The 24,113-nt window shown below is 49.4% G+C and overlaps 2 protein-coding genes and 3 non-coding genes across 6 annotated transcripts in view; 3 read left to right on the top strand and 2 right to left on the bottom strand.

Moving 5' to 3' along the window:
* The window catches only part of SRMS (src-related kinase lacking C-terminal regulatory tyrosine and N-terminal myristylation sites), a 40,133-nt gene extending 36,290 nt beyond the window's left edge, over positions 1–3,843 (top strand). The window contains exon 8 of the mRNA XM_035123695.2: positions 3,276–3,843. Within this exon, the coding sequence (XP_034979586.1) occupies positions 3,276–3,469 (194 nt within the window). The 3' untranslated portion in view covers positions 3,470–3,843. The remainder of the gene's footprint in view (positions 1–3,275) is intronic.
* Positions 3,844–7,496: 3,653 nt separating this feature from the next.
* On the top strand, positions 7,497–7,612 carry LOC118089576 (U5 spliceosomal RNA). Its single transcript, XR_004693135.1, has one exon. It is a non-coding gene; the product is annotated as a U5 spliceosomal RNA (small nuclear RNA).
* Positions 7,613–8,963: 1,351 nt separating this feature from the next.
* LOC118089580 (U5 spliceosomal RNA) lies at positions 8,964–9,079 on the bottom strand. The gene has a single exon (XR_004693138.1). It is a non-coding gene; the product is annotated as a U5 spliceosomal RNA (small nuclear RNA).
* A 1,126-nt stretch (positions 9,080–10,205) lies between these two features.
* LOC118089578 (U5 spliceosomal RNA) lies at positions 10,206–10,321 on the bottom strand. The gene has a single exon (XR_004693137.1). It is a non-coding gene; the product is annotated as a U5 spliceosomal RNA (small nuclear RNA).
* A 1,988-nt stretch (positions 10,322–12,309) lies between these two features.
* PTK6 (protein tyrosine kinase 6) overlaps positions 12,310–24,113 on the top strand; it is a 37,517-nt gene continuing 25,713 nt past the window's right edge. The window contains exons 1-6 of one of the 2 annotated variants that reach the window (XR_009557963.1): positions 12,310–12,888; positions 14,614–14,735; positions 16,592–16,755; positions 18,210–18,363; positions 18,845–19,006; positions 21,286–21,467. Coding sequence is in view for 1 of the 2 variants with exons in the window: in XM_035123932.2 (XP_034979823.1) it covers positions 12,650–12,888; positions 14,614–14,735; positions 16,592–16,755; positions 18,210–18,363; positions 18,845–19,006; positions 21,286–21,467 (1,023 nt within the window). In the remaining variant the exon portion in view is untranslated. The remainder of the gene's footprint in view (positions 12,889–14,613; positions 14,736–16,591; positions 16,756–18,209; positions 18,364–18,844; positions 19,007–21,285; positions 21,468–24,113) is intronic. The other variant, XM_035123932.2, reaches the window with a different exon arrangement.

Genomic DNA, 24,113 nt, shown 5'->3' with positions numbered 1-24,113 from the left:
AGCAGCTTTGCATCCTGAACGTGTGTAAAATGGCATTCCACACTAAGGTGGGAACTCGGTTTTGAGTGATTAGAAATCAGAGCTGTGCAGGCCTTGGAAATGTTATAAGAAAAAAAAACTGCTCCTTCTCCCTTATGGGGTATCCAAGAGCCCATATATAGTCCTTAAGTGGACTCTATATGTCCCCTTATCGGATAAGTCCCCTATCGGTAGGAGAAAATAACAGAGGCCAACCAGAGTATATTGAGAAGCAAAGCAGCTAGTAAGCCTGATCTTTATTAAACTGTTGCAACAGGGTCCCCCATTCCCCCCATGCAGGAGAGAGGAGAACCCTGAACAATGGTACACAAGCCCTTATACAGACTTTTGAAATTGCCCACCCTGTAGCCCAAGACCACCCACCTTAACATCATACATACATCTCAGAAGGAGGTCTACAGCAGAAATCCTGTCTGCCAGGATACCTTATAACGGTCACTGATTGCATTACCTGGGCAGTCTGGCCATTCTTTTGTGATGGTTAATACTTTAGTTCCTGAATCCAGGTCACAGGCTCACCCTATTCATACACAAATACGCACTTAAGAGAGGATTTGCAAGCAAAAGGACAATGGGAAGGCTTTCCCCATTTGCCTCTCTTACTACAGAGGAATATTTGAGGTCATTGGGAGAGTCAAGATGGCTTCAGGATTGCTTTCCTGTACTGTTTCAGGCAGGTGGTTTACATACTTATGTATGTGTTTGCCTTGAACATTTATGAACATTTAATTTATATTTGAGACCTTTAATTCTTATAACAGAAACTTTAAAAGAAATTTCAGGCGTGGGCAACGATATCTAAATTGCTTCACGTTATCTCAGAACTCAAAGGACATAAACTACCGTATGTGAAATCCAATTAACCCAAAGTCCACCACTGGGCAATACCTTTATCAGGATCAATCAATAACTCAGGAAAATGTGACCCACTTTCAAGTTCTCCAAAACTTTTCATCAGGCAAGACGTTACACAAATTAGGAAGGCGCTTGGAGTGGGGGAAATTACGCTGGATTTTACAGCCATGGGATCTACTTAAGCTGGAGATTGCAGACTAATTACCGTACCTTCCAGGTGCTAAGATAATCAGAAAACGGGATCCTGGGCTCCCTTGCAGACAACCTGTTTAAGGAGCATTCATTCTGAATTGTTTTCTGGGGGGATTATATAGCACTAGTCTCATTCAGCCCGTTAAGAAAACGGGCGCTAGAGGTGCGACGGGGTCGCGGCCTTCCCTCCCTTTCTGCGCTTGGCCGCGGGGCGCACCGGGAACGCAATTAAACAAAGCGCTCTCCCGTCGTGTCCCGCGGCCGAGCGCAGAGAGCCCCGCCGCTCCTCCCACGGGCCAGGTAGGGTTGTCATGAGGCGGAGGTGGCGGACCAAGATGGCGGCAGCGGGTTCCGTGGCGGCGGCAGCGGGAACCGGATCGGGCTCCCGCCGCCGCGGCCCCGGAGCCCAATGCCGCCATCTTGCTCCGCCGCTGCAGGGGAACGGGAGGCAGAGGGTTGAGGGGGGGAGAGAACGTGCATGTGTGTACGTCCCGCCTCTTCATCCAGTCCCTGTGTCCGTGGGGCACATGCGCATTAGCACAGACACAGGGACACAGGGAATCTGGACGCAGAGACACAGGGACTTTATTATATAGGATTGCATCAAGCAAATGTCACCCCGCAGTTTCTAGTGCATTTTCACATCACTTTCCCGATCACAGAAAGCCCAATATTTTGGAAGGAAACGGCATTTGTTGCCAAGGGATCTTAACAGAGCAACCTGCGTTTGGCAGTATGTGATAGGGAGAGTCTGGAAGCACCCTAAGACAAAGAATTGGAAAATGTCTCCTTAGCCCCACTAGCTAGGAGAAAACAAAACCTGGCTGACAACCCAGTTCTGCCCCACATCTTAAACTAGAGTCGGCAAACACTTTCAGCCTAAAGGCTTGGATTTGCTTCTGGGCAACTTCACCCTTGGAGGCGGGGCCAGAGTCAAAAGTGGGTGGGGCAGCAACAAGAGGGCGGGGTGAATTTTTACATTTGCACAGTAAGCCAAAAGGGTGTACACACACACACACACACACAGCACCTGTCCTCCATCCAGCAAGAGGGGTTATCAGGGTTCAAGAACACATTGCAGCCAGAGATAAGCACCCAGTGAAGGTGAGAAGCAGAGTTGCTGAGGATGCAAGACTATCATAGACGAATATCAAAGACTCGTAGAGTTTGGAAGGGACCCTGAAGATCATCCAATCCAACCCCTGTAATGCAGGAATCTGCAGCTATCCCATACAGGGCCTGAACCTGCAACCTTCGCATTATCAGCACCACGCTCTAACCAACTGAGCTATCCGTGCCTGACTATTGCCTTAAACAAAACACCCCAGGTTTCTGGGCAGGTGTAGAGAAGAAATGAAGAGGAACACGGCAGTCTTACTTGTGGCAAAGCCTGTGTTTAATGTATATATTGCGGTTGCCACTGTGGTCTAAACCACTGAGCCTCTTGGGCTTGCCGATCAGAAGGTCGGTGGTTTGAATTCCCGCAACGGAGTGAGCTCCCGTTGCTCTGTCCCAGCTCCTGCCAACCTAGCAGTTCAAAAGCATGCCAGTGCAAGTAGATAAATAGGTACCATGCGGCGGGAAGGTAAACGGCGTTTCCATGCGCTCTGGTTTCTGTCATGGTGTCCCGTTGCACCAGAAGCGGCTTAGTCATGCTGGCCACATAACCCAGAAAGCTGTCTGTGGACAAACACACCGGGTCCCTCGGCCTGAAAGCGAGATGAGCACCGCAACTCCATTATTGCCTTTGACTGGACTTAACCATCCAGGGGTCCTTTACCTTTACCTTTTTATGTATATATAGGTAAAGGGACCCCTGACCATTAGGTCCAGTCGTGACCGACTCTGGGGTTGTGGCGCTCAGCTTCCAGGTCATGTGGCCAACATGATGAAGCCACTTCTGGCGAACCAGAGCAGCACATGGAAATGCCATTTACCTTCCCACCGGAGCAGTACCTATTTATCTACTTGAACTTTGACGTGCTTTCGAACTGCTAGGTTGGCAGGAGCTGGGACCGAGCAACGGGAGCTCACTCCGTCGCAGGGATTCGAGCCGCCGACCTTCTGATCAGCAAGCTCTAGGCTCTGTGTTTTAACCCACAGCGCCACCTGCGTCCCCCTTTTTTATGTATATATTAATGTAATAAATAATACCTATCTAATACCTGGATATATGCTATTGCTTCCAGGGATGACCAACCAAGAAACTATCCAGCAGATCACCCGGGGCTACCGCCTTCCCCGTCCCAACAGCTGCCCTGCTGAGGTTTACGGCGTCATGTTGGAGTGTTGGAAGACTCACCCAGAGGACAGGCCGCCTTTCCACAGCCTGAAGGAGATGCTTTTCTGCATCTACAAATGGGGCCACTACCCATTCTCTTGAAGGAGGGGGGAAATTGCCACCGGCGGCATTTAGAAGTGGAGAGTAGATCCTATATCCCCCAATAGGATTGGCAGAACTGCTAGAAGAAGCCAGTTCAAGTCAGCCTTGGGCAGAAAGAAGGTTGGGCTTATGTGAAGGCCTTATTTTCGTGGAGCTACAGCGCGAGATACCCTGATTATGGCTAGGGGTGGCAGCCCCTTTTGGATTTGCTGCCTGTGCCTGCCAGAAGATAATTCACTATAGATACCGCACAGCCAAGATGCCATTGCAAAGTCATTTCAGCGCCCTTCCCATGCCAAACCACAGACTAAGATTGGATTCCTTGCCGCGTGCACCAGTTAACTTTCATTACTCAATAAATGTGTGCCAAGAAACCGGAGGTGATGTCATCCTTTGGGTGCAGCCCAGGGGCGTACCCAGGATCAAAACTAGGGGGGCAAGGGGCGGGGCCCAGGGGCGGGGCCAATGTATGGGAGGGAAGGGAGGAAGCGCGCACGGCGGGGCAGGAGAGGAGCCAGAGCGCCATGGCTGCCGGGCAAGGGGGCCACCGGCAGCAGCAGCAGGAGCTGCTGAGTTCAATGGGACTTGCTCCCAGGGAACAGCGCACAAGAGGGCAAGCTTCTTAGTGCCCGCTCCGTCAAGCGGCACTAATGTGGTGGTCTTTTAAGGTGCCCCGCATGCCCAGAAGCACTCTCCTTTTTTCTTTTCCCCTCCTCTGAACGCAGTTCAGCAGCAGGATCGGCGGCAGCGGGATCCTGCATTCAGAGGAGGGGAAAAGAAAAAAGGAGCAAGAAAAAAGGAGTTCTCTGGTTCCCCGCCGTGCTTGGCCTTGCCAGAGGGCGCGACGGGGAGCTGGAGGGAGGGCGCAGCGCGGTGGGCGGGAACGCCGAACTCGGGCTCCGCCGGGCTGTGCTCCGCCTCTGCCCACCGGCCCTGCCGGCAGCGCCGCTCTCATGCGCCGGCCCTGCTTCTAGGGGGCAGCTGCCCCCTCCTGCCCCGCGCTGGGTACGCCCATGGCGCAGCCTGTTAAATGCACTGTGAATGGCCTTTGTTTTGTTAGCAGTGCCGTGAGACAGATCACTGTTGCACCCATTTTACAGATGATGGTAGGTAAATAGTTGCCCTGTCGAAGTAAACAAAAAAACACCATTGTGTCTGTACGTAGCCATCCAAAAATGTCACCGCTGCTGTCGATTCACTGCCGTTCAGCTGAGCGCTGTTTAAACTGCCTCGTCTTTTGAGTAAGATGTGTGCATTCACGGCTAAGGTGTGATTATATTTGGATTTGGGTCAGAGCCTTACTCAAGTCCGCCTGGCAAACTTACAAATGAGTAAGGCCTAACTGGAGTCAGTGCACAACACATTAGCTAACCACCTCCTACAAAATAAGGTCAACCTGTTGATTAAGGATTTAAGCGCTGGGAGGAAGAAGACGTTTCTATTGCATGGAAGCCACTTTTCCCTCCTTGAGCAAGGAATGCGTCAACCACCCATCGAGAAGCTTCGTTAACGTGTGACCCCGAAATTTTGTATCCCCTCCAAACAAGAGGCCAAAGTTTTGTGCTAGTTTTGAACCATTTTGTGCTGCAATCCCTGCGTTTTGTGCTATTGGCATCATTTTGGGGTCACATGAAGCTCCCATCAGCTGCTCCAGCAAAGGAACAATGGAGAGCTCACTTTAGGCTCCCAATTCTTCCTTTGAAGCCTCACACCACGCAAGACATCAGGTGTAATGGAAGTAGCCATGGCTTCCTCCATAAGAGCCCAGGAGGACAAATGGGGGGGCTTGGCAGGCCAAGTTCAGCCCATGGCCTGCATACTCCCCACTCCTGGATTAAGAACATGAGTTTCCATGCACTTGGAGAATTCACTTTCACTGCCAGATCAGTCCATATAAATCGGGTTGACTGGTTCCAACTTTGATGAAACATTGTATGTTTCTTTTCCATCTAATAATAAGAAAGTTGAAAGCACTTCATGGTTGTTGTTTTTTAAAAAAAACCAAACCACTTCATGTTATACACTTCTCCCAGTTATGGTGAGTTTTAAGGCGACATGACCCGGAAACTGTACGCCGGCTCCCTCGGCCAGTAAAGCGAGATGAGCGCTGCAACCCCAGAGTCGTCCGCGACTGGACCTAACAGTCAGGGGTCCCTTTACTTTTACATACTCCTTTTGCTGAAATTATGTGTGTGTGTAGAAAATCAGGGAGATATACAAACCATGCAGCAAATAAATGGGCAAAGCTATCAGTGACCATTTCCTGGGAATTGTGCAGGAGAGAGTGCTCTTGCGCTCAGGTCCTGCTTGCAGGCTTCCCACAGTCTATAGAATCATAGAATAATAGAGCTGCAAGGTACCCAAAGGTCATCTAGCTCAACCCCCTGCAATGCAGGGATCTCAACTATGTTTAGCTACAATGAGAACAGGGTGCTGGACGGGATAGACCATTGGCCTGATCCAGCAGGCTCATCTTACGCTGATGCAAAAATATTAATACTGTGTTAAATGAAACATATTGTCAAATATTATCCTGGAGCTCGTTCCTATGTAATGACAAGATCAATCAACCTGCAATGAACATGCTTTTCTTGTCAAGCTCTCTTAGGCCTGAACGCAATATGTCCATTTCATTACTATGGTATTTTACGGCACCCTCCCAGGTCCTATAAAAGCAATTTACAACAGGTGGGGCAATGGAAAAATCGACTTTTTATTACAATGCAAAAAGGCAGGCACAGAGGTCAAGAGAAAGATATGCAGATGGAATTTCACTTTACTGCTGCCCTTTTGAGATTATCATAGTACGAGTGTTTTTACAGCACTTTAGGCTGCAAACCCCATGCACACATAACTTGCAAGTCCCACTGAACTGATAAGGACTGACTTCTCAGTCAAGCGCTTTAGATTTACAACACTTTACGGAAAAGCTTGTTTTAGTAACGATTATATGAGACAGGTACTTGTCACTTGTGTTTGTTGCTGTATCTAAAAGAACAGTGATAATAAAAATGTGATTTAAGAAGGCAAAAAGCAGTGAAATGCAAGTGTGTAAGGAACTGAGCCTTCACAGATCTGGTGAAGTTTTGGATCCAAAAATTTTGTACTACAGTTCCCATAAGTTTGAATGTGTTGGAGAACACCATGTCAGTGAATGCTGGAAAAAAGAGAATTTCAGCTAACCCTGGGTGCTGGTGCCCTTTATTTCCCTTCTATTTCCCACTTATTTTCAGCTCTGGATTCTGATCCCTTTGAGCTTCGGCGCAGCTGAGTGCTTCTGAGCGCGTGCAGAGAGCCTTCCTGTGGCTACTGAGCCACAAAGAGGGAGGAGCAGCAAATCCTGCATAAATTGCCTGGGACGGCAGGGTGCGTGCCAGGGAGAAAGGCAGAGCACCGCCAGCCAGGAAAATGGGGGCGGTGCTTTCATTCTGCCCCCCTCGCTTCCCCCGCTAAAGGGCAGAGTACTTCTGAGCGCGTGCAGAGCGCCTTGCCGTCGATACTGAGCCACCGACGGAGGCAGCAGGAGCAGCGAATCACGAGAGAGCTGGCCGACATAAGCGGGTTCAGGCAAAGAAGGGAGGGCGGGAGGGGAAACACGAGCGACGCTCTCCGACTCGCTCCACTTTTCTTCGCAAAACACCCGAGACTAGAAGGGGGGCTACGGGGACGCAATACCGCACTTAGTCACCAGAGGGCGCAGTACGGGCGACGCTCCCGCCTGCGCTTGCCGGCTGCACACTCGTCACTGTCGGCCTCGCGAGGGAGGGGCTGAGACCTGGGACGAGCCGGAGATTGCTCATTTGCATTCCGCCGCGACCAGCATGCCTTGCGCCCACCACGATGCGGTTCTCGCGGCTCCGCCGGTTCTCGTGCCGGTTCCGGCTATGGTGGCGACGCCGCTTGCAGGGAGGGCGAAAGGCGAGTCCCGAGGCGCCGGGGCATCTCGATCTTGGACTGCAGGCGAGGGCACCGTAATCTCAGGGGCAGGCGCGCGTGCAGTGGCTGTTGCCGTGCGGGAGCAGAAAGCATACTCTGGTTTCTCTTCAGATCGTATAAATCTTTCGCCTTTTACTAAAGATTTCCGTGGAGAGGAACATTTATGAGTTTTAAACTAATTTTTTGAGGCCTTGCTTCGGCGGGGCTGTCCTTTCATGGTGCAAAAACAGAATTCATTCTTACTCAGTGAGCTGTTCATTTCAACAGCAAAGAGCCAGGCTCCACATAACCATATACCATTTAGGAGCTGGAAGATCCTATATGCCAGGGGTCCCCAGACTTACCGGGCTGCGGGCCGGATAGTCGAGTAAGATTGTCTTCCATAAACACGATTTTAATAATGGGTCCGTAAGTGACTGTGGAGGCCAATTCTGGATCCGCAATTCTGGATCCACATGTCCTTCCACAGTGGGGATATTGGCGGGAGCACGCTTCTCCCTTGCTTCCTGAGATCGAGTTTCTTCAAAGCCCATGACACCTTTGGTAAAGGCTGTTCTCCAACTGGAGCGCTCCAGTGTTTCCCAGTTGTCAGTGTTTCTACTACATTTTTTTAGATTTGCCTTGAGACAGTCTTTAAACCTCTTTTGTTGACCCCACCAGCATTACGCTTTCCATTTTTAAGTTCGGAAGTTTTTAAAGTTCGGAGCATTTTTTAAGTTGCTTTAGAAGACAATCATCAGGCATCCGCACAACATGACCAGTCCAATGAAGTTGATGTTGAAGAATCGTTGCTTCGACATCGGTGATCTTTGCTTCCTCCAGTACACTGATATTAGTCCACCGTTGATGGAATCTTTCGAGGAGTTGGAGATGGCGTTTATAAGTGGTCCATGTTTCACAAGCATATAGTAAGGTTGGTAGTACAATAGCTTTGTAAACAAGCATTTTGGTTTCCCTGCGAATGTCCCGGTCCTCAAACACTCTGCACTTCAATATGGAGAAAGCTGCACTAGCAGAGCTCAGGCAATGCTGGATTTTGGCATCAATGTCAGCCCTTGTAGAAAGATAGCTGCCCACGGAGAAGTGATCGACATTTTCCAACGTTACACCATTGAGTTGGATTTGTGGCGCTGCAGAGGGGTTATTTTGTACTTGTTGGTGCAGCACTTTGGTTTTTTTGGATGTTGAGTGACAGGCCAAGCTTTTTGTAAGCTTCTACCAAGATATTTAGGATGGTTTGGAGGTCATCCTCTGAGCATGCACACACTACCTTGTCATCAGCATGCTGAAGCTCTATGACCAAAGTTACTGTAACCTTACTCTTTGCTTTCAAGGCTGCTTGTATTATTAAAGGGGTTTCCATCAGCTTTATTTTGCATCTTTCCATCAGACAGCAACCACAGCATTGGTTCCCCTTTGCGGAATGACGTGTGGATCCAGAACTGATCTGGGCTTACTGGGTTAAGAATTATTGCCAAAGAACAAGGAAATAGGAGTAATATTAAGACATTACAACTATTGAATAAAAACAAGTTCTATTTTTGCACCATGAAAGGACAGCCCCGCCGAAGCAGGGCCTCAAAAAATTAGTTGAAAACTCATAAATGTTCCTCCCCACGGAAATCTTTAGTAAAAGGCGAAAGATTTATACGATCTGAGGTGAAACCAGAGTATGCTTTCTACACCAGCACGGCACCAGCCACTGCACGCGCGCCTGCTCCTGAGGTTACGGTGCTCTCGCCTGTGGTCCAAGATCTTGATGCCCGGGCGCCCGGAGACTCGCCTTTCGCCTTCACTGGAAGCGGCGTCCCCGCCACAGCCGGAGCCGGCACCGAACCGGCGGAGCCGCGAGAAGCGCATCGTGGTGGGCGCAATGCATGCTGGTGGCAGCGGAATGCAAATGAGCAATCTCCGGCTCGTCCCAGGTCTCAGCCCCTCCCTCGCGAGGCCGTCAGTGACTAGTGTGCAGTCGGGAGCGCCGTCCGTCCTGCGCCCTCTGGTGACAAAGTGCGGTATTGCGTCCCCGTAGCCCCCCTTCTACCGGTAGTCTCGGGACTTTCGCGAAGAAAAGTGGAGCGAGGCGGAGAGTCTGCTGGGATCTCCTGTTTCTCTTTCACTTATCTTCTGCAGCATATACTATATACTCTTGCTTCTGATTTTGCAGTTCTCCATTGAACAAGGCAAAGGCAAGGGACGTACCTCCGTGAAGGAGTGGTTGCTTCAAATGCCCAAAGTCCCAGCTTCAATCCTTCAATCAACATCCTCTGAGAAGTACAGCTATAGGGCGGTATACCAATTTAATAAATAAAATACAATAAATACCCAGGTAGGACTGGGAGACGGTAGATGTTGGCAATATGTGGATGATACAGAGCTCTACTTCTCCATCATTGCTATAATTAGCTATTAAATTTGTATTTATCGGAAGAGCTCAGTGCGTTTTTTTTACCTTTATGCTGTGGTTGCTTTCTGATGGAAGGATGCAAAACAAAGCTGAACAATATAAGCAAACAAGCTTCACTGTATCCATTTCACTGTATCTGAAGAAGTGTGCATGCACACGAAAGCTCATACCAAAATAAAAACTTAGTTGGTCTTTAAGGTGCTACTGAAGGAATTTTTTTTATTAAGCTTCAAATATGGTTCTATTTTTTGGTGGGGGGAGCATTGTTTGCGTATAGTACGGATCTACGGTACTAACTCAGAATTGGTATTTAGTGAAGTGGAACCTGGCTCGTTGCTGTTTGAATGTACAGCTCACTGAGTAAGAACGAATTCTGTTTTTGCACCGTGAAAGGACAGCCCCGCCGAAGCAAGGCCTCAAAAAATTAGTTGAAAACTCATAAATGTTCCTCTCCACGGAAATCTTTAGTAAAAGGCGAAAGATTTATACGATCTGAAGAGAAACCAGAGTATACTTTCTGCACCCGCACGGCAACAGCCACTGCACGCGCGCCTGCTCCTCAGATTACGGTGCCCTCGCCTGCGGTCCAAGATCGAGATGCCCCGGCGCCCCGGGACACGCCTTTCGCCCTCCCTGCAAGCGCCGTCGCCACCATAGCCGGAGCCGGCACCGAACCGGCGGAGCAGCGAGAACCGTATCGTGGTGGGCGCAAGGCATGCTGGTCGCGGCGGAATGCAAATGAGCAATCTCCGGCTCGTCCCAGGTCTCAGCCCCTCCCTCGCGAGGCCGACAGTGACGAGTGTGCAGCCGGCAAGCGCAGGCGGGAGCGTCGCCCGTGCTGCGCCCTCTGGCGACGAAGTGTGGTATTACGTCCCCGTAGTCCCCTTCTAGTCTCGGGTGTTTTGCGAAGAAAAGTGGAGCGAGTCGGAGAGCGTCGCTCGTGTTTCCCCTCCCGCCCTCCCTTCTTTGCCTGAACCCGCTCATGTCGGCCAGCTCTCTCGTGATTCGCTGCTCCTGCTGCCTCCGTCCGTGGCTCAGTATCGACGGCAAGGCGCTCTGCACGCGCTCAGAAGCACTCTGCCCTTTAGCGGGGGAAACGAGGGGGGCAGAATGAAAGCATCGCCCCCATTTCCCTGGCTGGCGGTGCTCTGCCTTTCTTCCTGGCACGCACCCTGCCGTCCCAGGCAATTTATTCAGGATTTGCTGCTCCTCCCTCTGTGTGGCTCAGTAGCCACAGGAAGGCTCTCTGCACGCGCTCAGAAGCACTCAGCTGCGCCGAAGCTCAAAGGGATCAGAAACCAGAGCTGAAAATAAGTGGGTAATAGAAGGGAAATAAACGGCCACAGCACCCAGGGTTAGCTGAAATTTGGGTCGGTGCGGGGGCGTGTTGGATTGGAAAATCAGTGGATCCCAACTTTCTCCTGGTCTTCCCCAGCCTCGTCCTTGGCACACGCCCCCTTTTCAGTCTTGGAGCTCTGACGTCACCAGGCCATGGGAGTTTCCACAGCACGTGGAGGGGAAAGCCTACATGAGATCCTCTCTCTGCCCTTGAAGAGGAATATCCCATGCATCTTCCTTTAGCCTCGGGGAGAACCTCGTGTTGGGTTACTTTAGGGACTAAAGGATTCAAATCAAAACAACAGAAGTGATGAGGGAGACTTATGAAGTTATTATTATTGCCTACAGTATTAGGATTTGCATACATACCCTTCGATTCCAGGGCAGATCGCAACAGAAAGATTCAAAATTAGTATACAAACAAAAACCAACCAACCCCTGCCTTACCACAAACACATTTTTGAAAACCACAAAATGTTAATCAGACCAATGCTTGGGTTTTTTTCCTGGCGCGGAGCCACCGCAGAAAAGGCCTATTTGGATGCATGGTATGAAAACATTTCAAGAGACATTTTGGCACCTGAGGCTAACCACAAAACGGGGTCCTTCCTCCCACCAGGGAAGAAAGGGTAAGTGAAGATCTACAATCAGAAACAAGGGGGACAGGAATGAAGATCTGCATCGAGATCCACTGCCCCTGTGGATCCCGCCAACTGAGGCAGTCACCTCACTTTGCCTCATGGGTGGGCCAGCCCTGGCACCATTGTTGTAGTAGATCTTCAGGCACCAGGCAAAAACATTCCTCTTTCACCAGGCCTTTGGCTGTTAACTCTCTGTGTGTCTCGTAGGTGCCCACTCTCCCCTGCCATCGCTATCAGGGCCGTATAGCAGCGGCTTCTGGCAAGACCTCGCAAGAATTCCCAGAGATTTTGCTAGATTTCGCACAACCTCCTAAGCAAGGCTTTGGCAGGGGTGGAACGGTCTTGCGTTGCCTCGGGCAGCGAAACGGGACGGGCCTCCCCGCTTGTCCCATCTCCCAAAGGCTGACTCAGATGCTGAGAAGCCACGAGGCGTCAGGATTTGCATCCAGAGCCCCAGTCCCGGAGAAGGGAATCCGCGCGTTCTCTTTCTCTTTCACCGCCTCCTTCCTCTTCTGTTGAAGGAACAACAACAGGGCAGGGCAGGGACAGGTTATTGCTCTCTCTCTCCCTCATAAAGAGGAAGTGGGGAAGGTTTTTCTCGCAAAGCCTCCTCTTGGCAGCCTCCACCTGATCTGGTGCAGATAAAAGGCAACTCCGCAAGATTTGCAAAGGCTTTCCCAAGGTTCACCCGCAGAGGTTTGTAGTAGCAGCAGGCGATGGGCCTTTGAAAAGGATTTGTGGCCAGGACGAATCTGGATTTGTGCAGTTTGTGGTGGGGGTAATTTTTTTTACAGAGGGATAAGATTTTCACCCACACAAGCCATTAATCTGCTCTAACCTTCAACTGCCTGCCTTGACGCTATGAGTTCCAAGCCTTCACCACCATGGAGAGCCAGGAGCTGCCTTTACACCAGCCTGTGGGACTTCAAAGCCATGACGGAGACAGAACTCAGCTTCCGGGCCGGAGATCTCTTCCAAGTGATCGAGAAGAAAGGAGAGTGGTGGTGGGCCAAGAAGCTGGATCCCTCCCTGACGGGTTTCGAGGAAGGCTACGTGCCTTACAACTACTTGGCCAAGCAGGAGACCATGGAGGCAGAGCCGTAAGTCCATGTCTGCAAAGATCCCCAGCCAGTTTTAAAAGGAAGGGAAATGTGGCGTGGAGATGAGATCTGGGCATTGAGTGCTTTGTATTTAGGGTCCCACCCAATACCTTGGCTTAATGTGGATTGTGAACCTTTTTCTCCTCCTACAATTCCCCCCTTGCTTTCTCCTCCACAATTCCCCCCTTGCTTTCTCCTCCAGCAAGTGCTGCACAACACTTTCTGCTCCCTAAACCCGGAGGTTCCCCATGCCTTAAAATCTGATTTGGGGAGAGATCCATCAGTGGTCCAGGGCATTTGGAAAGAGTGTTGGGCAGGTGTAGTTGGGGGAGAAAGCTACATGGATGAGGAGAAATTAAAAAGACACACACACAAGAGGTTTACAACCTGCGTTAAACCGAGATGTGGACAGGCACTTAACCCACATCCCGAGATTCTGGGCCCGCAAAAACCGGATTGATTTGATATGCAAATTTGATGGATTCATTTGATTTCACATGCAAAACAAAAACAGGTGCATTCCCTCTTCTACTTTGGCAAAGCCTTGTGAGGAGACGGTGAAGCACAGGAGGAGACTGCAATTTCACCCATACATTATCTCCTGCCTTCATTCCAGCTTTGCAGGATTGCTTACTATACTTTAAAGCAGGGGTTCCCAAACTAAGGCCCGGGGGCCGGATGCGGCCCAATCGTCTTCTAAATCCTCCCCGCGGACGGTCCAGGAATCAGCATGTTTTTGCATGAGTAGAATGTGTCCTTTTATTTAAAATGCATCTCTGGGTTATTTGTGGGGCATAGGAATTCGTTCATATTTCCCCCAAAAAAATATAGTCCGCCCCCCCACCCTCCCAAGGTCTGAGGGACAGTGGACTGGCCCCCTGCTGAAAAGGTTTGCTGACCCCTGCTTTAAAGCCTGCCTTTTCAGGCAAGGGGGGGAGTGTGCTCTAAACACAGGATGGCAATAAAGCTGCGGCCCCTCCCAGGGATGTGGATTCTGCTGCACCTGCTTTTGTGCTGGAAGTTGCAGAATTTGCTGCATGCTGTGGATAGGAAAACTATGGAGCGCACTTTCTTAAGAAGAGAGGGCTATTGAAGGCCGCTAGCCACAATGACTCTCCGTAATTGGAGGAAGTAAGATTTCTGAATACCGGTTGCTGGAAACCTCAGGAGGAGAGAGGAGGGCATTTGTGCTCGGATCCTGCACCTGACATCGATCCGGGTAGCTGCTGTGAGAACAGGATGGTGGACTCAATGGGACCATTAGACTGTCCAGCAGACTCTTCTCATGTTTCTGCATGTCCCCAGTTCTGGATTTGCCCTTTTGGACCACACCTGCACATTGAACCACAGAGCTGGGAAGGAGGAAAAAGCTCTCCAATGCAACTGCCTGTGGTTCAGGTTTCTCATTTTTAAAATGTCTGTGCCCCTCAATCATACTGTTCTCTCTCTCTCTTTTTAATCTGATCCAACCAATTTAGTACACTGCGCCTCGCCAGCATTACCTCCCTGCCCTTCCTGGAGACACCAGGGATTGAACCGGCAACCTTGTGCACGCAGAGCAAATACAGAGCCATGCCATAGCCTAACAAGCAGTTACCTTTCTATGCATTGCCATAAAATTGCTGTTTCTCGTTTCTATGACCTCGTTGGGAGTTGCTCTACTGCTGAGCTACAGCCCTTCTTACCTGAAAGGAAAAAAATTTTAAAAAATTGTTCCTTCTGTAGGTGGTTTTTTGGGCAGATCTCCCGTTCTGAAACAGTCCATCGGCTGATGTCAGAAGAGAATAAGGTCGGAGCCTTCCTAATCCGCATCAGCGAGAAAAGGGGGGCTGAGTATGTTTTGTCAGGTAAGTGTATTTCACTTCCTACCTTTCCGACTTGAGTGACCAGTTGCAAAGGAGAAGACGCTCCTAGTAGTTTTCTTATAGAGCTGGGTTTTCGTTTTGTTAAATGTATATATCCCTCGCCTTTGCAAGAAGCCCTGCAGTGATTTACGCCAGTAAAGGTAAAGGGACCCCTGACCATTAGGTCCAGTCGTGACCGACTCTGGGGTTGCGCGCTCATCTCGCATTATTGGCCGAAGGAGCCAGCGTATAGCTTCCAGGTCATGTGGCCAGCATGACAAAGCCGCTTCTGGCAAACCAGAGCAGCACATGGAAACCCGTTTACCTTCCCGCTGTAGTGGTTCCTATTTATCTACTTGCACTTTGATGTGCTTTCGAACTGCTAGGTTGGCAGGAGCTGGGACCAAGCAACGGGAGCTCACCCTGTCACAGGGATTCGAACCGCCGACCTTCTGATCAGCAAGCCCTAGGCTCAGTGGTTTAACCCACAGCGCCACCTGGGTCCCAATTTACACCAGAGACATCGGCAATAAGATTTCTGCTAACCATTCATTACTACCATTTCTTGGGTGATTCTTCTGCCACGACAGCTTACAAGTTTTTAATATAGAATGGAATAGAATAAACAGGCCAGAGTAGGCTGTCGAAAATCCAGCATAAAGCAAAGGCAAAATGAAAAAATGAAACAAAAGACCCGGTCATTTTTAAAAGAAAAGTTGTCATCCAAAAGTTGCCCAAAAGAAACTAACAATGGTGCCGGGGGGGGGGAGATTCCTTGTGCGAGGAGTTCCAAGGATCAAGGATTCCATGGTGGAATAGACCCTGTTTCCTACGACCACCCACCTGACTTCCAACAGAACGCCTAGTGGGTCCTCTGAGGGCAATCTCAACATCTAGAAGGTTTATCCTGGAGCAGAAGGTCCTCTAAGCAACTTGTTCCCAGGTTGTTTAATCCTAGAATTGTAGAGTTGGAAAGGACCCCGAGGGTCATTTAGTCCAACCCCATGCAATACAGGGTTTTATAATAAAAAAATTCCTTCAGTAGCACCTTAAAGACCAACCAAGTTTTTATTTTGGTATGAGCTTTCGTGTGCATGCACACTTATTCAGATACACTGAAACAGAAGTAACCAGACCCTTATGTATATTCAGAGGGTGGTGGGGGTGGGTGGGAATGGGTGATGGGCTGATAGGAGTGGTAAACCTGTTGATGGCTGTTAACGACTGCTGATGACTGCAATAGGTCCTGCGGGGGGGGGGGAAGCAAGGGCTGAGGCGCTAAAGAAAGCTTGATCATGCATAATGAGATAAGAACCCTATGTCTTTGTTCATCCCAGGCGGCTCCATGGTTTTAAGCTTGGTAATGAGTTCCAATTCAGCAACTTCCCTTTCCAGTCTGTTTCTGAAATTTTTCTGTAATAAAACAGCTGCTTTGAGATCTTGTATAGAATGGTTTTATAAGTTAGAAGCAACCCTTTCAGTTGTGCCAGGAAAACTGTGCTGAAAACAGGACTTTCACGTGGCTGCTCTGAGAGCCCGGATCTTCCCTGACGTGCCGCTCTTGACAAAATCCCGACGTGACTTCCAAAGGCACAGGAACCTCCTTCGAGTCGCTGCGTTAAAATGTCAGCTGCGGAGGAACATTTGTCCAAAGCCTCTCCCACACTCGGGTATGAAGCACAGCAGATCCTGTGCTGAGCAGAACCGTGTGGGAGATGGCAGCCTGCCCGGTTTTCACCAGGGCCCTTACGGGAACAGGAAGATAACAACCTGTAATGATTTGGGTGTTCCCTCTGCTTCCCCCTCCCCTTTCTGCATTGTTCCCTCTTTCTCTGGCTCTCCTTCCCACAATTTCACAGTCCGAGATGAGTCAGTGGTGAGGCACTACAAGATCTTGCGCAACGGCCAGGGAGCTTACTACATGAACGCCACCCGCTCCTTCCAAGATCTGCTCTCCCTCGTCGAGTATTACAAAGGGAAAGCGCTCACCCACGGGCTGAGGCTCTTGACCCCGTGCTACAAGGTAAGTCCAAATTTGCAGCTGTAGCCGCATTTGGCCGGCCCCGGTTAGCAAACGGAAGTGAGCATAAGAGCATCAGAAGAGCCTGCCTGGGAGGAAGGGAAGCAAATGTCCTTTAATGACATGGCACTTTGTTCTCCATGTCTTCTGAATGGCACCTCCCGAAAAGAAATTCAACCTGTATTTTAAAGCCGTCTGGCATCTTCCTACCTACCCGGTCCCTGAGATCATCTTCTGAGGCTCTTCTTCATGTGCCTCCTCCTTGAGATGCCCAGAGTGTAGCAACACAAGAACGGGGCCTCCTCTGCAGTGGCTCCCCATCTGTGAAATGCTCTCCCCAGGGAAGTTTGCCTGGCGCCTTCATTATACACCTTTAGGCACCAGGCAAAAACGTTCCTTTTTAACCAGGCCTTTGGCTGATCTTATTGACACCCAACACTCTTTTAGAATGTGGCTTTTGGGGGTGGGGGGAAGCATTATTGAGTTATTGCTTTTGGTTTGATTTGATATACTGTGGTCTTGTTGTGAATCGCCCTGAGACCTCCCGGTATAGGGCAGTGTATAAGTTGAAATAATAATAATAATAATAATAATAATAATAATAATAATAATAATAACAACAACAACAACAATAACAATTTTATTCATACCCTGCCCTTCCCAGTCAAGAACGGGCTCAGGGCGGCTAACAACAAGAATATCAAAGCAAGCATTAAAAAAAATCAATTAAAATGCAGATTAAATACAATGTTAAAATTCAATTTTAAAATTAGGGAATCTACAACTGTGGGTTAAACCACTGAGCCTAGGGCTTGCTGATCAGAAGGTCGGCGGTTCGAATCCCTGTGACGGGGTGAGCTCCCGTTGCTTGGTCCCAGCTCCTGCCAACCTAGCAGTTCGAAAGCACGTCAAAATGCAAGTAGATAAATAGGTATCACTACAGAGGGAAGGTAAACGGTGTTTCCATGTGTTGCTCTGGTTCGCCAGAAGTGGCTTAGTCATGCTGGCCACATGACCTGGAAGCTGTACGCCGGCTCCCTCGTCCAATAATGCGAGATGAGCGCGCAACCCCAGAGTCGGTCACGACTGGACCTAATGGTCAGGGGTCCCTTTACCTTTTAATACTCAAAATATTATCTAAATTCTACAATTTATCAATTTCTAACATTCACTAGCTCTAGCGACTGTGGGCGCCCTTGCACCCCAAAGCTCTGTCACCCCGATTCTGTAACCGTACAACGAAACTGACATTCAGAGAAAGATGACCAGCAGTCATGGATGCTTTAACTGAAAGTCCTGCAGGCAGGCGGCAGGATGAGATGATTCTTGGAGTACCTTCCAATTCGATCGTTCTAAGAACTTGAGCAGAAAAGTTTTGGAAGTCTTTAGGGTTATGTTGGTCCTCTGGGTGAACCTTAGGTAACGGAGGCTTGCTGTTTCTTTTCTTTTGGCTCCAGCAAGAGCCCACGGCGATGCCACACTGGGACGACTGGGAGAGGCCAAAGGAGGAGTTCTGCCTTACCCGGAAACTGGGCGCAGGTTACTTTGGAGAAGTCTATGAAGGATACTGGAAGGACAGAGTCAGAGTTGCGATCAAAGTGCTTCCCAGAGGTGAGAGTTTGGCTTCGCACAAGAGCCAAGGAAGCTGCCTTTATCATGCCAGGTCAATGTTGAAGAGGCCTTGGAAATATCAAAGAGAAGCAGCCAGATTAGTGATTTGGGTTCTTTGCTGTTGTTAATATGCCGCCCATCTAACTGTGTTGCACCCAGCCAATCTGGGTGGCTCCCAACAAAATATTAAAAACACAATAAACAAACATTGAAAAATTCCTATTCACCCTTCTTCAGCCAGGGAAGTAAGAAAGAAAAATATTCCTAAATTGCCTCTTGGCAGTGCAAATTTTTCAGACCTTGAAAAGGCTTGCTATGCTTTCCTTTACAAGTGCGACAATGGTCAGTGTAATAAGTCGATGGTTCGCGCCTACTCAGGGATGTCTGTGGGCAGGATTCCTGCATTGCAGGGAGCTGGACTAGATCCCTTCCAACTCTACCGTATGATTCTATGTGCTTGCTTCCCTCTCTCCCCCTGCAGCTGATCTGACGTACCAGGACATGTTCAAAAATGAAGTTGAGGCGATGAAGAAGCTGAGGCACAAGCACATCCTCTCCCTCTATGCCATCTCGACTCGTGGGGACCCTGTGTACATCATCACGGAGATCATGAGCAAAGGGAACCTCCTAGAATTCCTCCGAGGTGAGACCTTTACACAAGGTGCTTCCTTCACTGATAGCGCAACCGTAGCCCGCTTCCTGCATTGCTCGCAGGTAGGGCTCTCACAGTTTTGAAAGCACTTCTCTCTCCACTTCTGACACCGTGTTGCCACCTTCTGATGCTCACGTGTCAAGGGTACCTGTCTGCTGGCGAAACTCCCCACAGATGTTTCCACACAGGGGATCCACAGGGCTGGGAATCCAGTACAACTGAGGGCCCTGCTTGCGTGAAGACCCTACTCACGAGAAGCCCAATGCTTTGTCATTGGAGGGCAGAGCTAGAGCAGCCACAGAGGACAAACAGGAAGCACAGCCCTGCTTCTGCCTGAAATCACGAGTGCTGACCACAAGAGTCACATGTGAATGTTGGTGTTTGAGCTAGATGATCTATTGTGGTCTTTTCCAGCTGTGCAGCTGATACTGGTCCAAAGGGACAAATGGGGCACTGCCACACCCACTTCAGTTTTCCCGTTACCCACTCACCTTCCTACTTGCAACCCATCCAAAGCGTGGTGTTGTCTATCAGCTTCCTCCTCCTTAGGTCTCAATTTTGCCCTTGTAGAACTCAGCAGAGAGGATGACGGAGGAGGCAAATCCACAATTACAGTACTGTAGTTGGCTCTTCCTGTCCTTGGCTCTCTGGCGCCACCTGCTGTTCGGCTCCCTTCCTCCAGACCAGTCCCAATGGGCTGCTGTCACTGATTGTAAAAAGCACACTGGTGTGGTAAACAGTGGTTGAACTGGAGATTACCTGAATAAGCCAGACCTAAGCAGGCCAATATTCATCCTGGCCTTGGCGGGGTGGGAGGAATATTGAGTTGTTTGCAAACAGATGAGATTCCCTCTCTGCTGCAGAAATACAGTTGTCGCAGTGGTTGCTTTGACAACAGTAACCGGTCCAGTTATGATTGCATTATAGCTGTTATCATTTGGTCGTTGACTTAAGATGATATGTTGTAAACCACCCTGTGATCCTAATGGATGAAAGGAAGTTGAGAAAGTTAGCATGCAAATTTTCGGGATTGCATGCGTATTATGATTATGTTGTTTCATGTATGCATTTAATTTTAAAATATCTAAGCAGTCCTTCAGAACAATTTAATAAAAGCAAAATATAAACCATCGAGAAACAATAACAATGAGGATCACAGGACGCTACCTTGTAGTGACTCAGGCCATTGGTCCATTTAGCGCCGTACTCTTTCTGACTGATGGCAGATCTCTGGGTTTCAGACAGTGGGTATCCCCTTCCCTACCTGCAGATTGAACCTGGGACTCAAAGCCGATGCTTTTCGACTGAGCTGAAGCCTTTACCCCAAAAGTAGCTGCATAAAAGTTCCTGGACAAAGAAAAACGCCCTTGCCTGGTACTGAAAATATTGCAATGTCAATGCCAGTCAAGCCTCTATTTTATCTGTAAGATGTCTTGAGTCCCTATCAGAGAAGAAGGGGGAAATAACTATGTAGATTTTTTTAAATATCATTTTCAATTTTACAAATCTGCACACATAAAATGAATCATACACTCAACATTAAATGCAGACTTCCCTTCCGTGTCTTCCACGTTTCCTTTCTGTTTACCTTTGCCGCTGCTTATTCTAAATACTCCTTATTTTGTCTCTTCCAATTTTCCCTTCGCTTATCATTTTCCTGCTTCATTTATTCTAACCCTGCTAATGTTTTAAGATGCTTGCAGTAATTTTTCCAAATATTCCACAAGTCAACACCCCCCCACACACCAAAAAAATCCTTCTTTTAAAAAGTCTTCCTTCCTGCTCTCTCTGTCTATGGGTTGTACTAGCCATAGATTGGAAGCAGGGGTGGAGAAAGGGGGGGGCGGTGGGGGCGGCCCCCCGGGTGTCACCACTGAGGGGGGTGACAAAATGCCAGGCGGCACTCACCACAGGGCCTGCAGTGCGCCTGAGCCACGCATCTCTCCTGGGAGTGACACGGTGGCTTGGGCGCCCGCAGGCTCCGCGCTGACCCAAACAGTCTGCCCACCACCTCCCCCTCAGCTGTAGGGCAGCTGAGTGGGAGGAGGCAGGCAGACTCCTCGGAGGCCCCGCAGAGCGTCCTGCCCCGGCTGGCCCCGCCCCTGGGCACAGGGCGGACACCGTAGCCCCAGGGACCCGATCGGCTTGATCTGCCACTGACTGCAAGGGGCCATTTCCACAATCCAACAGGCTCTTCTTATGGAAACAATGAGCAGAACTTTCAGAAGACGCGCTTGGCAAGAGACAGGTCCCTCTATGCTTACTTCCAGGTTCCGAAGGGGAGCAGCTGCAGGTAGCTGAGCTGGTGGACATGGCGTCACAGGTGGCAGATGGCATGTGCTACCTGGAGGCGCAGAAATTCATCCACCGAGACCTCGCTGCCAGGAACATCCTGGTCGGAGAGAACAACATCTGCAAAGTGGGAGATTTTGGGATGGCCAGGCTGATCAAGGTATTCTCTTGAGGCGGTGGACTTGTAAAAGAGTACAGTGGTAATGGATAATAATATATATAACTAGTGTATTTCAGCCCGTTCAATAACGGGCGCTAGAACATCCTGGGGTTCGGAGAAGCGCTTGCGCAGCGCTTCTCCGAACCCTGGGACCTGTCCTTGCTGTCGGCGGCAGGGGGACAGGAACGGAGGAGGAGAAAGCGCTGCTTTCTCCTCCTCCGTACCTCTCCCGCAGCCACCGACAGCAAGGAGACATCCCAGGGTTCGGAGAAGCGCTTGCGCAAGCGCTTCTCCGAACCCTGGGACCTGTCCTTGCTGTTGGCGGCAGGGGGACAGGAACGGAGGAGGAGAAAGCACTGCTTTCTCCTCCTCCGTACCTCTCCCGCAGCCACCGACAGCAAGGAGACATCCCAGGATTCGGAGAAGCGCTTGCGCAAGCGCTTCTCCGAACCCTGGGACCTGTCCTTGCTGTTGGCGGCAGGGGGACAGGAACGGAGGAGGAGAAAGCACTGCTTTCTCCTCCTCCGTACCTCTCCCGCAGCCACTGACAGCAAGGAGACATCCCAGGGTTCGGAGAAGCGCTTGCGCAAGCGCTTCTCCGAACCCTGGGACCTGTCCTTGCTGTTGGCGGCAGGGGGACAGGAACGGAGGAGGAGAAAGCGCTGCTTTCTACTCCTCCGTACCTCTCCCGCAGCCGCCGACAGCAAGGAGACAGGGAGGGTTGTCCGCGAGGCGCCGGGCTCCTCAAGGGCGGCCAGGCTTTCCCCGTCGCCTACGGGAAACGGGGTCCCCTTGGTCCGCCGCCGCCGGGAAACGGGAAGTGACAGGAAGGAGACATTGCTGGACACACACACGCGCGCTCTCTCCCCCCCCCCCGCCAACGCTCAGTCCGGCTGGGATCAGCGGTTGGCGGCCGCAGGGAAACGGTAGGTGGGGGGGGGGAGAGCGCGCGCGCGTGTGTGTCCAGTCTCTGCTGTCCAATCCCTGTGTCCCTGCGCAGTGACCCAGGGACACACGGGACAGCTTGGACGCAGGGACAACTTGGAAATTATTATATAGGATGAGAATAATATTGGAGAAAACTGGATATTGAAACCTGCTTAACCTAAATCATATATCCCAGTTTTACAGCGGCCCTTTAAAGTACACTTCACACAGAGTATACGCAGTCAGAAGTTGACCTGGCTAACAAAACACCACCAAGAGCGTAGGGTATTATCTCCCTTATATTAAACCCCTTACTAGCTGCCATATAGCTGCCAAGTTTTCCCTTTTCTCACGAGGAAGCCTATTCAGCATAAGGGAAAATCCCTTAAAAAAAGGGATAACTTGGCAGCTATGCTAGCTGCACACTTGTAAAAGTATGCAGATGAAAATACAAACGGTTGGGTTTCTTTAACTGAAAAACAAACTCACTCTAAAGAGACTTTAAACTAAAGATAAATGCTTTCTCTCTTAGCAATGTCATCTACCCACTTTCCAAACCTCCCACATAACTCCCATTAAACTACCCAAGAATTAACAGCAAACTAACATTATAACTAAACAATCATACTAAGATTCAACTAAGGAATCTCTTAAACTGAGAACAACTGAGAGAGTGATCTACTAAGAGATTAATCAAACTGAAAGATCTAACTAAGAGATACAGAAGGCTTTCTGGCAGAGCCTTATATACAAGAAGCAGAGCCCACGCCTGTGAGCAATTAACAGAAACACCGGCACCTGTTTCTCTTAAACAGACAGTATTTACATTAGACCGGCTCTAAAGTAACTTGACTATTCAAAAAATCCAACAAGTGGTACCTTGACTTATGAAGGCCTCGACTTACGAAGGTTTCAACTTACGAAGTCCGCTAACCCAGAAGTATTTTCGCCGCACGTGCAGTCTGCGCATGCGCAAAGCGCAAAATTGTGCTTCGCGCATGCACAAAATGGATGCCTCGACATCCGAAGGTTTCAACTTACGAAGAGCACCGCGGAACGGATCGCCTTCGTAAGTTGAGGTACCACTGTACTGGGAAATGATCCATAATGAATTGGGGGGGGGAATGTTTCAAAGTACTTTCCCCCCAAACCAGAGTCCTTTCTGTTGGGGATAATTCAGACTGAAATTCCCAGGTGTCAAAAAAGGTTATTTATGTATGCACTGCTGTGGCCCATGTTTTGTTAGCTCCAAAATGGAAAATGAGCGAGGTCCCAACTAAAAAAGAATGGCAACTTAAATTGACAGAATATGCGCAGCTTGCAGACTTAATATATAGAATAAGAGAACAAGAAAAACATACGTTTAGAGAAGATTGGGAAACGTTTATTGAATACAGTATATGGGAAATAACTGTGTATACCTGAAAACGTTGGCAACATTAAGATAAATTCAACAGTGTAAATAAGTTTTGATGGATGCCATAATGGAATGCTGAATGGTATAGTTTTTGTAAAATATGCAGGGATTTATGATATGGAAAATGAACCACAGAAAGAGAAGAAGGGAAGTCATTGATATCTTAAGGATGTAAAAATGAGTACTTCAAATTGTAAAACAGGAAATTTAATAAAAATTATATACAAAAACAAAAAGGTATTTTCTTGAGGCTTGGGGAGTGTTGACAGTAAATAAAAATAGGTTGTGCCCTGGCTGGTGTT

This window comes from Zootoca vivipara, chromosome 7 (assembly GCF_963506605.1).
Source record: "Zootoca vivipara chromosome 7, rZooViv1.1, whole genome shotgun sequence".
Lineage (NCBI taxonomy): Eukaryota > Metazoa > Chordata > Lepidosauria > Squamata > Lacertidae > Zootoca > Zootoca vivipara.
Note: the sequence above shows the minus strand (reverse complement) of the source record. Positions and strands in the feature narration are given on the sequence as shown.